The sequence below is a fragment of the Ostrinia furnacalis genome, unplaced genomic scaffold, assembly GCF_004193835.3.
Source record: "Ostrinia furnacalis isolate ACB-3 unplaced genomic scaffold, ASM419383v2 OfSCF1145, whole genome shotgun sequence".
Lineage (NCBI taxonomy): Eukaryota > Metazoa > Arthropoda > Insecta > Lepidoptera > Crambidae > Ostrinia > Ostrinia furnacalis.
In genome coordinates this window covers 115,411-132,817 of record NW_021131384.1, presented here as the reverse complement: position 1 = coordinate 132,817, position 17,407 = coordinate 115,411, and the positions used below count along the sequence as shown (strand labels likewise).

The 17,407-nt window shown below is 39.8% G+C and overlaps 1 protein-coding gene across 1 annotated transcript; it reads right to left on the bottom strand.

Annotated features, from left to right (window-relative positions):
* Nucleotides 1–151: 151 nt before the first annotated feature.
* LOC114351461 (homeobox protein prophet of Pit-1) lies at nucleotides 152–16,923 on the bottom strand. Its single transcript, XM_028302700.1, has 7 exons — nucleotides 16,917–16,923; nucleotides 15,273–15,445; nucleotides 14,107–14,178; nucleotides 12,186–12,293; nucleotides 7,155–7,322; nucleotides 5,236–5,377; nucleotides 152–261 (listed from the first exon to the last, which is right to left on the bottom strand). Exons 1-7 carry the CDS (start codon nucleotides 16,921–16,923, stop codon nucleotides 152–154), a joined length of 780 nt encoding a protein of 259 aa, XP_028158501.1.
* Nucleotides 16,924–17,407: the final 484 nt, after the last annotated feature.

Below are 17,407 nucleotides of genomic sequence, written 5' to 3'. Positions count from 1 at the left end.
ACTAGGGCGCCATACATTGTTCTGCAACCAACCAGGGCGCCGTAAAGTGTTCCGCAACCAACTAGGGCGCCGTAAAGTGTTCCGCAGACGACTACGGCGGCGCGTAGTCGTGCGCCGGCGCCGGCGAGTAGTCGGCGCCGTGCAGCAGCGATTAGGTCTGGTACTGCAGCATGGGCGCGGCCGCCAGGTTGGCGTGGTGCCCGCTGTTCATCCGTAGTGCGGATAGCGACTTGTTGTACCACTCGTCCTCTGCGCTCATGCCTGCGGGAAAAAAGTTGCATTGAACCGAGTTCTAATTATAACCCTAAGGCACAGAACACTAGGTGAAACGCAATTGCAACGAAACTGCAACTCCTAGTTACTTTTGAGTTGCATCTGAAAACTAGAAGTTGCAGTTTCCTAGCAATTGCGTTTCACCGTGTGTTCTGGGCCTAAGTATAATTTGGTTACAATAACCGAACGGTGAAGGTGTCGGACTGGCTGGCTCGAGATCCGAGTAACGCGGGTTCGAACCCCGTCGCCACTTGATTATTGTGGTGAACCCATTCGTAACAGAAGCACGATCATAAGTGCCCTGAATAAACAATTTCATGAAAAACAGCAGTATTAACAATGGAAAATATGTACGAGTATATTAACCAGTCAAACGTAGTTTAGTTGTTATTGCTATAGCCACTAAGCTCACATTTGTCCCATATCTGCACGTTGTTGATTGTGAAGGAGATTGGTTTATGTAGAACCCGTGCTAGGTTGTGCAGGGTCGTGTGCAATTGCCGTGAATTTTGGGAACGGGGAAGGAGCTAGCTCAGCAAAATTCGGGAAGGTGTTCCTGAACGTTTCACGCAAATTCGTCTTGCCTTCTGATCACAGATCACAGAAAGTTTTGTGTCGCTTCTTTATTGGTCACACAAGTACGCTAAAATAATAATAATAAAAAAAATAAGTTCTGACTGTCAATGGCGATGAAAAAAGGATATTAAGGCGATTAGTGTCCTCAATCCGCGTAAAATGGTCATTTTGTAAAGCCTACTCCTCTTTTACTGCTGGACAGAAATAGTTGAAAAAAATATATGTTATACAACAGTTCAAGGACTACATTTGACACGTTTGAATTTTTCCTACGTCTCTTTGTTGTGGATTAAAAAAATAAATACGGGACATCGATTTTTTACTTCAATTCCCTACTCCTCCCAAACGGCTATGTTAATTTTAAAGATTTTTGCACGAATAGATTAAGAATTCTTTAATCTTTAAATGACACGTTGCGTTTTTCAATCGAACATTACTTTCATTCATAAATTTTACTTTTGATAAATTCCGAACGTTTTGCTGTTGAGGGGGCCTTCGCGGGGTGCGGGCGGCAGTCGGCCGCTGGCCTTCAGACGGGGAGGTTGTGTTACTCGCTGCAAACTGACATTAGCGATCAAAATGATTTTTTTCTTTGGCTGAGTTGCACCACCTGACGTGACCTAACTTTGACCGTAGCTTTGGCGATAACCGGTGTTTTTTTGTATGGAGTTTGACAGATATTTGACTTTTGTCAAATTTAAAATAAGATGGTGCAACCCAGCCTTTGTTTGACAATATATTTTATGTCAGAGTTGTTCATAGAGTACGTTCAGTCAGACGATACGATTGAATTAAGGCATGCTTGGACGCTATTATCTAATCCGAAATTTTAACTCAATCGGTTGTCGTCAGGAAATGGGTCTAACTAATTCAGCTTGCAAAATTCCACCCGAACAAACATACTTTACACACAACATACATTGTAAGCTAAATAAAATAAAATAAAAAATATTATCCCATACAAAATGTTCATGGATTTGTAATTTTTGTTAAATATAAATACCTTACTATACGGTGCGCTAGTTTAGAACATTTCGGGCGATCACTTGCGCCTGGGTTGAATGACATCGAAATCAAGGTTCATCAATTCAAGTTTAAAATAATAGGCAGTAATGTATGAAGAAAGAGCTTCTATTCTGTACCTACCTATGCCCGTGTATTTTTGATCGGTGTCAAATCGGAGTTTTCGTGCGGGGTGCGCGGGTGTTGTGCGAAGCGTGAAGGTCAAACGCTCAAGGTCATTGAGGACTCTAATCGCCTTAAAGTTAAGATAAAAAATAATAATCTGTAACTCTCAACAATAGGTAAGCCTTTTTGAAAATCTCGTGTAGAAACTCTAGGCTCTTATAGCCTGAAGTAAAGAATGTATATTACAACTTAATGAAAGTCAAAGGTAAAAAAAGTCGGCTTCTTTTAGATAATTTTATTTACCTCGCCCATCGTTACTTATTATTTTGTCAAGAAAGGCTTTCGGGTAAATAGGAATATGTAGTTGAATAATAAATGTTTACATTCAAGACAACCAGAACCATTAAAAGTAATCAAGAATATTTATTTATTCATAGCTCAGAAGATAATTGAGTTACAACCCGCTAATAAAGCTACGAAAATTCGTAACGCTTGTAGCAGCGACGCCCCCGTAGCCGCGTAGCTCCGTAGCCCCGTAGCGTGTGTCCCCGCCCGCCTATGTAGCGGTACATAGTATAGCCAGGGGGTAGGGAAGCGAATAGTGAGGTACCGAATCGACCCTGCGTTTTCTCAAGATGCAATCTCGCCAGAGGAAATAAGATATTTGCCGAGACGCCGCGAGGCCGCTGCCAAAGTAAATGTAGTGGAAATTTTCTTATTAGAATATCTACGGTACGATGCCTCGGGCTCGCTCGTTTTTTGCGACGCAGGAATCTTGCGCCGGCGGCCTTACACGGTTCGTCGCCTTGGATTTTTAGCGAAATACGCGTTCGGTAATGTGAGTAAAAGTGACGTTTATTCGATTGGGTTTGTTACTCTCGTGGTTAATAGATTTTGTGGCTTTCTGATTTCATATTTCATTTGTTATGTGTGATGCCGAAAGCTTTTAGGATACATTTATAACATCTGTATAGCTTCTATCAAGTTTCTTTGAAGTATTTACAAATACAATAAGTATTTTTATGTAATCTTATACATATTTATCTGTCTCGCTTATAGAAAATAATAAGCATTTTACATTCTAAACTATGTTATGACTAGTTTGCGAGTTCGTACCTTAAGACTTCATAATAATATTCACATAGCCAAGTTCCTGACAGGCGGTTAATATTAACATGTCTCAGATTGGTTATCTCCGGCGTGCGTGGAGTTAGGAACTTACCGACTTGGTAATTATTTAGTAGCGTCGCTTACATACTGATTACGTGCAGGTAATTAGGTCGATTTGATCAATAAAGTTGTCATCATGACTATATTCAGGGTTATTTATTACTCAAGGGTTATTTATTTCAAACTGTTTGTTTAAAACACAAGAAAGTAATGTCTATAACTAATTATTTTAATTCTAATTTGAAATTGTAATTCATTTAGTTCATTTAACTCTTCTATCCCCGCTAATCGAGACACAATAGATAATCAAATGTTATGCGGTTATATTACGCGACCGCTTGGAGATTGATGAATTAAATAAAACATTTTCTTACTGAAAAGAGAGCAATCCATGTACTGTAAACTATTATGCATCTTTTAAATATACGCCTAAATGTAGAGCGTCCACAAAACTTACAGCATTGTCGTCAGCTCTATCGATATTACGTACAACGTGACTAGTGGAGCGTCGACTATGTCGCTGTTTGTATTCGTGTAATCGATAGTTGCGCGAACGTACCTAACTAGCTTTGGTTCTGTCCACAATCGATCACTGGAGCCAGACACCAGCCGCATTCAGAAATTCAGGATTGATTAGGTTTACATAGTGGTCCATAACTAATGGTTTTTGGTCTATGTAATAATAAGTTATTCTATTTTATCTAAGTTAACGTTTCTAAAACACTTTTTCTTTTGCGTGAGTGTAACTGAAATTACTAATAACCTAGTGGCTGACTCATGAGCTACCATAGGCCATAAATGGCTCAAACTGGCATAGCCACTGCAATGTTCTAACCAAAGGGAACAAATACCATAGAAACATCGCAAAACCCCTTTATAAATGGATAAAATATCCTTAAATAAAATATCTAGATGTTATCAATGAAAATTTTTCCTTCTTTCTTATTTAAACTAAAGACCAGCGTGAAACAGTCCTTATTAACTTTTTCTCTTTTCAATATCATCTTGCGGGCCTTAGCCGCGACAGAGCAAGTTTTCTCATTATCCTATGGGGTATTTGTATAAAAACGATCATCCGCTCCCGGCAACTTTATAATTGTCTTGACGCACCTAATAGAAACTTGATGAAAGCTGCCTCGCCGGCCGAGCTTGCCGCTACTGCTTTTTGTATCAAACTTACATTTTAGTTCTTGTCAACGTGCAGTTTATAAAATATTCATGTCGCGTTAATTTATTTTAGTAATACAAATTTTAAGCATCGGCAGTCCTTTATGAGCGCTTTTGGAAGTTTTTATTAATTACTAGCTTTCCGCCCGCGGCTTCGCCCGCGTGGAATTTTGTCTGTCACAGAAAAACTTTATCGCGCGCGTCCCTGTTTCAAAAACCGGGATAAAAACTATCCTATGTTCTTTCCCGGGACTCAAACTATCTCTATGCCAAATTTCATCAAAATCGGTTGCGAGGTTTAAGCGGGAAAGCGTAACAGACAGACAGACAGACAGACAGACAGAGTTACTTTCGCATTTATAATATTATATAGTTGGGACTAGTTGGGATTTACTTGTACACGAACAAAATTATGTTTTTGTTTTTATACGCTAATGTAAAACAAATTGCGAATATTAAAGTAAATATTTATTTTGCAAGTCAAATAGAGTTTCACGTAAATGTGTAAAATATGTTTCATAAAATGAACGCGAATACTCCTTCAAATTACTTGCTTGCTTGTTTGATCTAGTTACATTTTAGATTATTGTTATCATCATAATTTCAACAAGTTACATAATTTAACAAAGATAGTCACATAACTTATGTATTTGCACCGAAAAACTCGTATAATCTTGTAGGTTATTTATTTTCTCACCTGATACAGTCAAGAGTACATTTGTGTACTTAAAAAGTAAACAAATAAAAAGGCCCGGATCATTCGTACCTATTATTCATACCTGTTTTGTTCGGATACCTTACCTACCTACTTTTCTGGAAAATGTTCATGTAATATAGTGCGGGGATGACATCAGCAGGCAGGAATTTCAGTCCCTAGTTATTGAACTCTAAGTCTATAGTAAGTAATTAATCAGTACTCACTCATGGTGTCCTGCCGCATGCCGACGGCGCTCATGTTGGCGCCGTGGCCCATGGAAAAGCCCTGTGGCATGGGGTACGAGCCGCCGCCCATCTGCGACAGCGAGAAGATGTCCTTCTGCAGTTCCTCGTAGCTGCCGTGGTGCTGTAGGACAAAATCACAAGTTTAGCCATACAGCTTGTTGTAACAAATGCTGATGTGCTCATTACCCACTGCGGTGTCAGTACTCAACGTTCGAATAATCTTTAGTAGGTACTACGCAAGCAATGTAAACTGTTTATATTATGACGTCGCTGCTATCATCATTGCTGTTACGAGCAATGTGTTCTGTTTTTGGGCATGTTGCTGTGACACCGGCCCCGCCCCCTTGTCACATCTCCCTTTACTTTCTGTGATCTGTGGTTACTTCTTACAACTAGGTGATCTAGACGATAACTGGACCTTGAGTTAGGACTGTGACAAAGCTGATAACTGAGGCGGGACTGGCTAAAATAATTTAATTATTGTTACAGAGCTAGATTACACTACTTTTGTAGGTAGGTACTGTTTTCAGGATATACATAATCGAAGTTTCATAGCAAAGGTTTTGGTTAGTAAAGCCTTCTTATGTGGGTATTGCCGGTGAACAAAATAATATGCAAAAAGCGATTATGGTAATTAATATCACCTACCATCGAAAAGTCACCTCCCATGATAGAGGTACCAGTAGATATTAGGTGCTGTGTATCACAGCCGCGTCACATTAAAATGTCGCTTTTTACTCACACATCTTTCCGCTGGTCTGTGGTACTTTACCGGCTGAATCGGTAATCATTATTAATATATTTAATCGCTTAACGAGGTTGCACATTAACACTCCGTAATAGCGCGGTGTGCAATCACGTTATGCTCGCCGGCAGCTGGTGGTCATGTTTTATTCGCGCTCGCCCTTCGCCTTTGGTACCGAGAATGCAGTTAACGCCATAAAACAGCGAAAAACCAAATTTTAAATTTTGTTGCGACGGAATCCAGGCAGAAATTAAAGTGTGATCATAAGACGCGTTCGATAAGATTTGGTGGAAGTTACAGCCAATGGGGTATGGGGTACCTACCTATGAGCTAAAGTCAGTATGTGACTGGAATGGCATGGAATAGGCAAAATGGTGCCGAAAATAAAATTACTTATATTTTCTTTCGGAAAGTCTCATAAACTCTTACCATTATATTGTTTCATGGAGATGTTAGCATTACACAACCAAAAACTGTAAGGGTTTACTATCAGTTCCAGTTTGTATGTAGCTCTTCAAGTCTGAATAACCCATTTAATTCCCTATCATAATTTGCTAAGTTAAAACCAACCATATCTTTTGTCCATGATATTATATCTTCATCAAAGATAAATACTGCGGTATTTTGAATGATCCACTATTAAAACCTGTCGATAATGTTTCGGCTGGTATTTACAACATTTAGCGCGCGGCCGCGAATCTCATTACGGCGTAATCAGCGCTGCTGATTAGCGCTCGGTAATGGCGGACGAATTGCGGTCGAATGCGCCGCCAGCAACGGGAATGATCGATTCTACCTACGCTTTTTGGGCGCATAGAAGCATTCTATACTCCGTTTGTAATAGGACTAATAAGTTATCTTTCATTCATGATTCCTAGAAGTCCTGTCCTGTATTGCGACAATAAAACCTTAAAATAAGGTTCAAATCTTTACCACAGTTTGTTCTTTTTTTTCAAGTTTCATTTATTGTTTTTCCTAAGAATCTTACTTACGTAGATACTGGTCATGGTGTTGGGAGCGGGTAGGACTTCTAGTAGTTGTAGTCCCGGTAACCCTAAATGTCGCATCAAGTCGCCGCAGCCCGGCTGCACAACCCGAATTTCGCTTGATTCTTTTTGTTTTCCTAAGTAAGAGAATTATTTCCCAAGCTTACCTGTGGGTATCGGTTGATGGTGTTGGGATGCGGATAGGGCTGGTAACCCCTGTAACCCTGGATGTTTCGCATCATGCCATTACAGCCCGGTAGAACCGCGGGCGCCAGTGCCTTTTGTAGTTGCTTCTCCTGCTTGCGGTATTTGGCTCGCCGGTTTTGAAACCACACCTGTTTGCAGATTGATATTGTTAACTTTGTAATCTCTACTTAGAGGTTTTAATGCTTTATCATAAAGCGAAGGGTTTTATTGAAAACTTGCTAGAAGCTTTAATTTATTGTGCCTGAACTCTTTTTACGCACACGTCTGTTTTTTTTTCCTGTTGAACGTATATTGTTGAACCTACATACATTGATTTATGACGTACCGCATATCCTCGTTCAACGTTAAAGTAGGAGGAAATCGAGCTTTATAAATCAAGTGAATATGACGTAGCGTTGTAATCTCTACTTAGAGGTTTTAATGCTTTATCATAAAGCGAAGGATTTTATTGAAAACTTGCTAGAAGCTTTAATTTATTGTGCCTGAACTCTTTTTACGCACACGTCTGTTTTTTTTTCCTGTTGAACGTATATTGTTGAACCTACATACATTGATGTATGACGTACCGCATATCCTCGTTCAACGTTAAAGTAGGAGGAAATCGAGCTTTATAAATCAAGTGAATATGACGTAGCGTGTGATTTACAAAAGTTGTTTTTTCAGATGTGTGTATTTTTCACATTTTTAAGTACATACCTACAACAGGAACTTTTATGAATAAATTGCTGAAAAACCTATCAATACTTTCGTTAAAGGATTAAAATTGAAACCTAAAGTAGGCACAATCCAACAATATCTGATTAGAACTAACCCAATTACGTTCCCAATACACCACGCTTTTAAAATCACGGAAAACAATAGGGTGGTGCCTAATCACCCCGCCAGAGGGAGCCGTTTGATATGCTGATTACAGCTGATTAGAGGGCGGGCCGCCCTGCGTATAAATAAGCCGATACACCCACCGCGTGCCAATGTAGGCACATATGGGAGGGAACGCGCTAGTTTTTTTTTTGGCAGAGATAATAACAGGTTTGAGGATGATGTTGAATACAGAATGACCGAAGCTTAGAGTGTGACGAGGAATTTGATTAAGAATTTACAAAAATAATCAAGGGATTACACAGAGGAAAGCTAATTTTCGAGTAAAGATAAATAAATTAGTAGCTGCTGCGTCTAATATGATGTAAGATGTTCGATTTAACTTTTCTAAAGTATTTTATAAAATTGCAGAATCTATTAAAATATTGATCAGATACTTTTAAACGATATTATGCTCTTAGCTATAACCCTAAAGTGTTGGTAAAGACATTGGTTACTATTTTTAAGTACTACTATTATTTCAAACTTATGTAGAGTTTGTCAACCATTAATTCCATAGATTTATATTGCTATACAGGGTGGAAACGATAAGTGATCTCACTCGATTATTTCTAAACTATACATGATATCAAAAAACTAGTGACTGATCCTGAAAGTGCTTCATTAGCTCTATCAAATGGTATTAATAATAGGTTACAGAATAAACTGGATCTATCCGAAAATTCAATGTTTCCAGCTTCCATACATTTGGTAAAGTCACATTATTTTAAAAAAAAAAACTACACATGATATCGTAAAACTGATTACTGATTCTAAAAGTGCTTCATAAGCTCTATCCAATGGTATCAATATTAGGTTACAGAATAAACGGGATCTATCTAAAAATTAAATGTTTCCTTCTTCCATACATTTAGTACTACCACAGTCATGATACTCATCTCTTGACAATATTATAACAAGTAAAGCCTAAAACTAATGTTTTTATGAATATTTTTAAAGAAGAATAAAATTTACGAGTTTATTTTAAGAGTTTATTATTCAATAAAAAAAATACACTTCTAATATTGTGTGTCTGGCATACATTTAGTATGGAAGCTGGAAACATTGAATTTTCAGATAAATCCAGTTTATTCTGTAACCTTTTATTGATACTGTTTGAAAGAGCTCATGAAGCACTTTCAGGATCAGTAACCAGTTTTTCAATATCTTGTATAGTTTAGAAATAATCGAGTGAGATCACTTAACGTTTCCACCCTGTATATAACAAAATGCTAAAGCATATAATACGGTTGCTGTTCCACAAGCGTATATTTTATCTTCACAGATACATACCTCCCTAAAAGAAAGGCTGTTAAGTCTGACTACCGCATGTCGGAGGTTTGCAAGGAACAGCCCTCCCTAAACTTATAAATATACGCATACATACGGCGCTCGGAGGATATTAGTTTTTTGCTGTGCCCCGGCTGCGGGCGTTGTTACGAAAAAAGTAATTTCCCATCGGCGCTGGTCCAGGAATGTGATTCGATGTATACTTGCCAGCGTGGAAATGAATAAGGATTCGTGAAAATGCCGTTACTCTACATTTAAATACGAATCCACACCAAGAGGGGCGCAGGCAGTGGAAGTGAGATGTGCTTAGCTCGGGCAGTTTATTTTCCTTTTTTTTATTGAAAACATACTTGAGATGTTTTACATCATGTTTACACAGAGTAGTTGTTATATTATTTTAAACAATGTTATCGTTTGCGCAAGGAGGCTGGGGCTATATTAACCAATCATTTATCAGTCTAAATCAATAATAACATAGGCCAATAAAACATCTGCCGTATTATGTTATAGTTAATTTTTCAGAATATCAATTAATTTTAGATAGTACAATATATGGGTAAATCTTAACTGGGTCTAAAACTTCAACTTTATAAAGGCAAATCTACGAAGACATCCTCTCAAAAGTGTCGGGATTAACTAATATTTATAAAACAAAACTTTGTTTTCTACATCTACGAGTATTTAGTTGTTTGTGAGTACACAGTAACAGTTTTTCCAAATCTGTCGAGAATAATTTGATGGATCGGGAAAATGTGCAGCTTTTCATTTAATACCAACTACAACTTTTGCAATTTCTGTCGTAAGTCTTAGTCTTAATGCAGATCAAGAATTAATAGCTCTAACTCAGTTACTGTTACGTTAATCTAAAATCAATTACTGCAAAATATTCAAACGTAACCTGAAAGTGGATATTTAAATGAAAGCCGTTTACGGCATAAGCAACAATTTAAAGAGAGATAAAACTTAATTCAGTAAAGATCCCTCTCCAAGGTTTTGTTCAACAAAAGCGATAGGTACCATTTTGCAACGAGCGCGTCGAGTTATCCGAAGAAAACGGTCGCCTTTAAACTGAAAAAGCACGGGGATCCGACAAAACATTTTCTTATTTCCAATTGTAGAATTCATTTGAGGGCAGAGACAATGTCGGGGCGCGCGGGGAGGATGAGCGGCTAACTTCGTTACGGATCCATTTGATGGGATTGCAATGCCTCAGGGGCCACCCACCCCCGGCCGCGCCCCACTCCTCGCCCGGCAACTCTCGTATTTTTATATCGAAATTTCCTCTAGAAGGAGGGACCGACGCTGTCGTCTTTAACGTTTACATTCTTATGTAGCGTCGCCTAAACGTTAATAGCCTCCCACGGAGCGCGTGCACACACTCACACGCCACCCACGCGCATTTCACAAGCTTTTAACCGTGCTACGTATGTATGTCCCCGTAATGTCGTTTCGTGGAACCTTTCATTTTCTTAGCAGAACTTTGTCACTCATTGCTCTTGAAAGAAAAGAGTAATTGTCTACGATGGAGCGATGATGAATAAAACATCGCCAGCATGTGCGCGCGAAAAATAAAATAGCGAGAATCTTTATTGTTAAAACGTGACATTTTCCTTAAAATGGATTTTAATGGCGACCTTTCTGAAAGGTATGGTTCAGAGATTCTAATGGAATGCTTAACATTGAAGGTAAATTGTGTATGTTTAATTTTAGTAGAGTAATGTTAAGGAATATTTTAGAGGCAAAATTAGGTGCTCCGGGGACAAATCAATAGCCAGCCTCGAGGGATTGAGCGTTTTAAAACCGAGATAAAGATCTCTCGCGAGTTCCAGCGAGCATTTCGTATTCATACGGCCGTGGACGACAGATGGCAGTTTAATTCAATCGCCTCGGGCCTACGCTGCAAATTGTGTTACGCGAGTATTCGCGCATCACTGATATTTGGACAATTCCGAAGGCCGCGACGCGCATTGTGTCGTGTCGCTCGCTGACGCACGCTCGCGGGTGTGATTCGTTCGATTCGTAATAGCGTAGCGGCGGGTGGTCCGTTGTACCCCAAATTCCTCCGAATGCATGACGGTAGAAATATATCAGATTATGGGTTATTGAGCTTGTATTTTTATAATTTTTCCTATCATCTTCAATATCTTATAATACAGGCATTTTATTGCCGGGAGCGTAATGTTCGCGTAAGGACTTTCTTTACGTCTGTATTACTATGTAGATAGGTACGAAAGAATTACAATAACGTAATCTTGATTTTTAGCAGTTCTTATGGAAAACGTATTTCGGTCAGGGAAACAAGTAAATTATATTTTTAGTGGGTATATAAAGTGGTCATTTGGATCCTTTTAACATCTGCATGTACAAGTTTAAAGTGTTAACAAATGAAAATTTCAATGTAGAGCTATTAGAAATGCAACCATAATCGATCCTGAGGCTGTGTTTACTCAAAAGGCCTTTTTTTATCCACAACGGCTCTTGGCCTGTATCTCACCAGATGGTAAGTGATGATCAGGCCGAAGGTGGAAGCGAGCTTCACCCGGAATCCTCAACCACGGAGGAACTGGCTATCTTAACTCTAACTGTCGGAACACAACAATGCTGTTAACATTGTTGTTATGGCGACAGACTTAGGTAAGATGGTGGTAGCTAGCAAGGCGGACTTAGAACAAGCCCTACCACCAACCAAACCGAACAGAAAAATCTGCCCTCACTGGGAATCGAACCCGGGACCTCTGCATCTGAAGCAGGTGGTCTTACCACTAGACCACAGAGGCGGTTGCCTTAAAGTCGTCACACAACATTGAATATCGGACAATCGTATACATTGGTGCTACACTGACCTGTATCCTCGCTTCATTCAGCTTGGTGGTCCTGGCCAGCTCCTCGCGGCAGTAGATGTCGGGGTAGTGGGACTTCGCGAACGCCGCCTCTAATTCTGCTAGTTGTTCCTACGACAATACAAAGTTACCGATTAATAACAAATCTTAATAAAATATGGAGAGCTTATATTTTAAGACCGCTCTACAATGGCCTATTAAATAATTTAGGTTGTGTTTTATATTGGCGAGAGCTTTGACTCTGCCGTTTATTACCAACTAGCGACCGCCCGCGACTTCGTACGCGTGAATCCCGTTTTTTCCGCTAATTCCCGTTCCCGTGGGAATTTCGGGAATTCCTTTCTTAGTGCACCTCTACGGTACCTAAGCTACGTCCCTTCCAAATTTCAAGTGCCTACGTTTAGCCGTTTAGGCTGTGCGTTGATCTGTCAGTCAGTCAGTCAGTTTCTCCTTTTATATATTTAGATATTGTAATATGTAATATGAAACGATACTCTTATTGAGTTATGTGTGTAACTTCAGACGTTCTATATCTAGCATATCTAGATGCTTAAGTCATTCAAAGTGACATATTTTCTTGGGTAACTATGTATTTTTTCATCTTGAAAATGACCTCATTTATACCTAGGGCACTATTTAAGTTGTGAGCCTCGACAACATAACGTGTTGTTAGACGACATCTGATACTTTTAATGAAAAGTTTGACATTTTTGACTACAACCTTATTCAAAACTTTTTATCATTTGAGCACGTTTTGTATTATTAACATTGAATTGAAAATTATCTTTACTACAAAAACATGGAATTGACTTGCGGAAATTTTCGCGCGAAGATTTATTATGACTTTCGACGTGGTTAATCAATACAAAACTGAAGCGGTCAGCTAAATTTCTCTTTTGGTGATAAAGATCTGTCCTTTACCATTGTAAAACGCTAGTTTAAGAAGTATAATATTGTATGTCATTGGCTCACCAGTGAACTTTGCGAAAGTCGTCCAAAATGACTAATAGTGGCGGAAAACATTGATGTTGTCAGAAAAATGGAAGAGAAACCTCGTCATGTGATGTATCGTAGGATTGAGATAATCCTAGGCATTAATTCCACTAGCAGTAATAAAATATTGTATGACCATATTATGGTTAATACGTTTTTTTCTCGCTGGATGTCCCAAAATTTTTCAAACGCTCAATAGGACGCTTGAGTCGTTTAGTCCTTGAAAATGTTTGATAAATACGTTTAAAAAGCTTTAAAAGCCGTTTTTAAAATTGTGACAGTTGACGAATTAAGGATCTATGCATAATGATCCTGAAAATAAACAGCTATCGACTATGGAGGTGTTTTAAGATGAACCATTTCCAACAAAAGTCCCATGCGCTCGGAACACTTTGAAACTTACGGTCGCCTATTTTTCCGAAATATCCGATTATATGACAGAAACGTTACTAGAGAAATTTAGAATGGTTAATTCTTAATAGTAAACAGCCACTTTTTTTCCAAAAGTCTTCAGTTTAATAAGGGAAACTGACCAGCATAGTCGAATCGCCATTCGTAACGAAAATGTGAGCTTTTACACGTCTCGTCAGACAACTGACTATTTGAACACTCAAAATATGAAATAAACAGGTCCAACGCTACAAAATTCTTGATTGGAATCTAGGCACTTCTTTTGGTACCCATATATTAAAATTAAATGCGTGAACAGCCATTTATGTAGCCAGAAGCAACTGTCGGTGCGGTCAAATACCATGCTTTGGAGGTGCCTCAAGCTGAGTGGAAAAAATGCTATGAAAAGTGTTTCGGACACATTAAAAAGTACATAAATCATGAAAGACAATACCAATAAACGCAATCAATACCATTTTAATAATAAACTACTTTGTTTTCATAGTTAGGCTCACAACTTAAATAGTGTCCCACGTACTACCTGCGATATTGTGATCCTACGCCGTCTGCGCCCCACAGTTGACTGCCCACTGTTGGGCATAGATTCGCCATACTGCGGGCCCAAAAATGAGATCATAGAGAAAATAGCCATTGTCTTCTCTCCAGAAGTGGATCACTCATAAAACTCTAGTTGATTGATATAATTTGTTAGATTTTACCTGTTTTAGCTGGCGATGCTGGAGTTGCAAGCTTGTTTTCGATGGTTTCGTTAAATGTTAAATATTTGTCTCCTTTAGTGTACCTTTTCGATCCAAATCAACCAGAAGAAAATAGGAGTCCATGTAATAACTTATGTGCTGTTTAGTAGAACATCTTGATCGCTCTCCGCAATCGTATGTTATAGGTTCATGTTGCAAGACTCATGTTCCTCGTGACATTCGAGTCAGCTATAGGGTGATGTGACAACAGTTACCTGCGTGAAGGTGCTTCTAGCGTGCGCGTTTGGGGTTCGAGGCCATTGCGGGCGTGCCCCACGAGCTGAGGGCAGAGCCGGCGCCAGGGAACATGAATTGTGGTCGTAGTTAGTGAGCTCCAGTTACCTGCGTGAAGGTCATCCTATGCCTGGCGGTTGGTGGCGTGTGCCCCGCGGTCTGGAGGCCCAGGGACGGCATCAGGGACGAAACTTATGACGCGCTCGCGCTGCTCTATCTTAGCCCTCATTCGTGGTCTCGTGGTCTATAGTTACCTGCGTGAAGGTCATCCTATGCCTGGCGGTTGGTGGCGTGTGCCCCGCGGTCTGGAGGCCCAGGGACGGCATCAGGGACGAAACTTATGACGCGCTCGCGCTGCTCTATCTTAGCCCTCATTCGTGGTCTCGTGGTCTATAGTTACCTGCGTGAAGGTCGTCCTATGCCTCCGGCGAGCGGGCGTGAGGCACGAGGCGGTTGTTGAAGTGTGCCCTACATGCTAGGGGGCCAGGTCCAGCGCCAGGGACGAGATTCGTGACGCACCCGCGCCGCTCTATTCCAGCCAGCTCTCGTCTAGCTCTGGTGGTGGTCTCCAGTTACTATGGCGAGCGGGCGTGGGGCACGAGGCTGTTGTTGGAGTGTTCCCCGCGTGCTAGGGGCCCAAGGACGGCATCAGGGGCGAAACTTATGACGCGCTCGCGCTGATCTATCCTAGCCCTGATTCATGGTTTCCAGTTACCTGCGTGAAGGTCGTCCTATGCCTCCGGCGAGCAGGCGTGGGGCACGAGGCTGTTGTTGGCGTGTGCCCCGCGTGCTGGGGGCCCAGGGACGGTGACAGCGCGGAAGAACCTCCTGATGCACCCGTGCTGCTCCCGCCTGGCTCCGGTTTTAATTTTTTGAACGCGCCTTCCGCTGTTGAGAAAAATATTCTTATAATAATGAACCTAATATGCTTCATAGGTAATTTTCTCCACAGTAGGAGAACAATCCTCTCTAATTTACCAGTGTATCTGTTTCTTTAGTCTCTAATTCCATCTCCAATGAATCACAAAACGAGATTTAAAAGAATCAACTAAAACATGCCAAGTTAAATATCTCAAAGTTACATTAAAAACATCAAGTTTTCTTTAATTGTTGCATCTCGTTTGCTATGCTGCGATATCGGTGTAGGTTTTATTGCTGAAGTTAATGTAAAAAGCTGAACTGGTAAGAGCATATTGTTATATTAAAGTTCAAAACTAGAGCACGCGTATTATTGCCTGAAAAGTCGTGGAAGCGTAAAACTAACATACTAACTCTACTACCCTTGCCCCACAAAACTAAAAGGCCCGTTTACACCGCGCGATTGCGATCGCCACGGCCGCGGGACCCGGTCCACTCGCGTTCAAAGAAAGCCGGCTTCTTATTTGCATAGCGGGTGTGAGCGACCCTTGCCGTAGGTCAAGTTCACCCGCTTAATTCTAATTGCGCTAACTAACGCTGTTAACGAGCTAATCATCTGTCGGTGGCGCCGCTCGGAGCCGCTGGCGGACGATTGTTTTGTCACGTGCCCGTATCTGGGGTGTAAACAGACGTCTATTGACGAAGTTTTCATGATTTTGATGCGTTATGCGCGTAAAAAGAGGCAAAGAAGTATAATTTTCTTAGAAGGACTATTAATTGATAGTAAGTAATAAAAAATTTTGAATTATACTTGAAAATAAAGATTTTATTGAAAACGGTTAGAAAAAAATATTCGTAAAAAAGTAAGAGAAAGAGAATTATTGTTTGAAAGATTTATTATCTTAAGTTATTGTATTTTACAAAGAAAGATTGATAAATAAGTTATTTTGGTATTTCTTGGGACTTTTCTGCGAATAATAATTATTTAAAAAAATATTTAATGGCTCTATCTCTCATTTTGGCATCAAACAATCAATATAATTAGTAATAACCAGCAGGTTAACAACAAATAATAATGTTTCCTACTCAACTCATCACACTTTCCTATACCGTTGAAGCATAAAGTATTAAAATTTTACGAAAAGATATAAAAAGTAGCAAAATATTCTTACGAGACCTCGTTAAAAATTTAATAACCGTTAAATTGTTCATCACAATCGCTCGGTGTAACCGCCAAATGACGTCGTTTGCTGAAAAACTCGCATATCGGGCCATAATCACTTTACTTGGCTCCTCCCGCCAGAATTACGGAGGTTTTAAAAGCCGGATGTCCCATTCGAGTATTCCCTTTGACTTTGACAACGCTCAAGCTACTTACTAATTAACATCGAGCTAAGTGTTTGCGTCCGCGTTAAACGGACCTTTTAACGCTTAAAAGGCATTTTTTTCTCTCTCCCACGTTAGAGGCTTTGATACCGAATATATTGGTCACGCTTTTTACCTGACATTTTTCCGAAATGAGATTAAGCCATTAGAGATAGGAGATTTCAAGCGCTTTGCATAGTTTGCCGTGTTTTAGACTTGCACGCTTTTACGGTTGATGGCGGCGCAGATAGAATATGTGATGGCGGGTTAGCTCATGTTTGCAGGGAATGGTAGCGTTTATGAGAAGTGGATTTTTGATGCTTTTACTCTTTTGGTCGGTTGTGATGTTATGTTAGGTGGAGAGCGTTATAACTTGTGCATTTTGATGTTTGTTTGTAGTTACTGTGAAATAAAGTAGCGTTGAATTCAGCGCTACTTGAAAACTTTTATAAACTTTATTTGATTCCTGTTTATTTCCCTGATTTTGGTAAGCTGTGCATGTTTTTACACACAAATTCAACATTTTTTCCTTATGATACAAGAACGAATCAATAGGCATTTCGTGATAGAAGAATTATGTAGATCTTAGGCCTACCTATTTCTGATTTTATTCTGAGGTCAAGTATG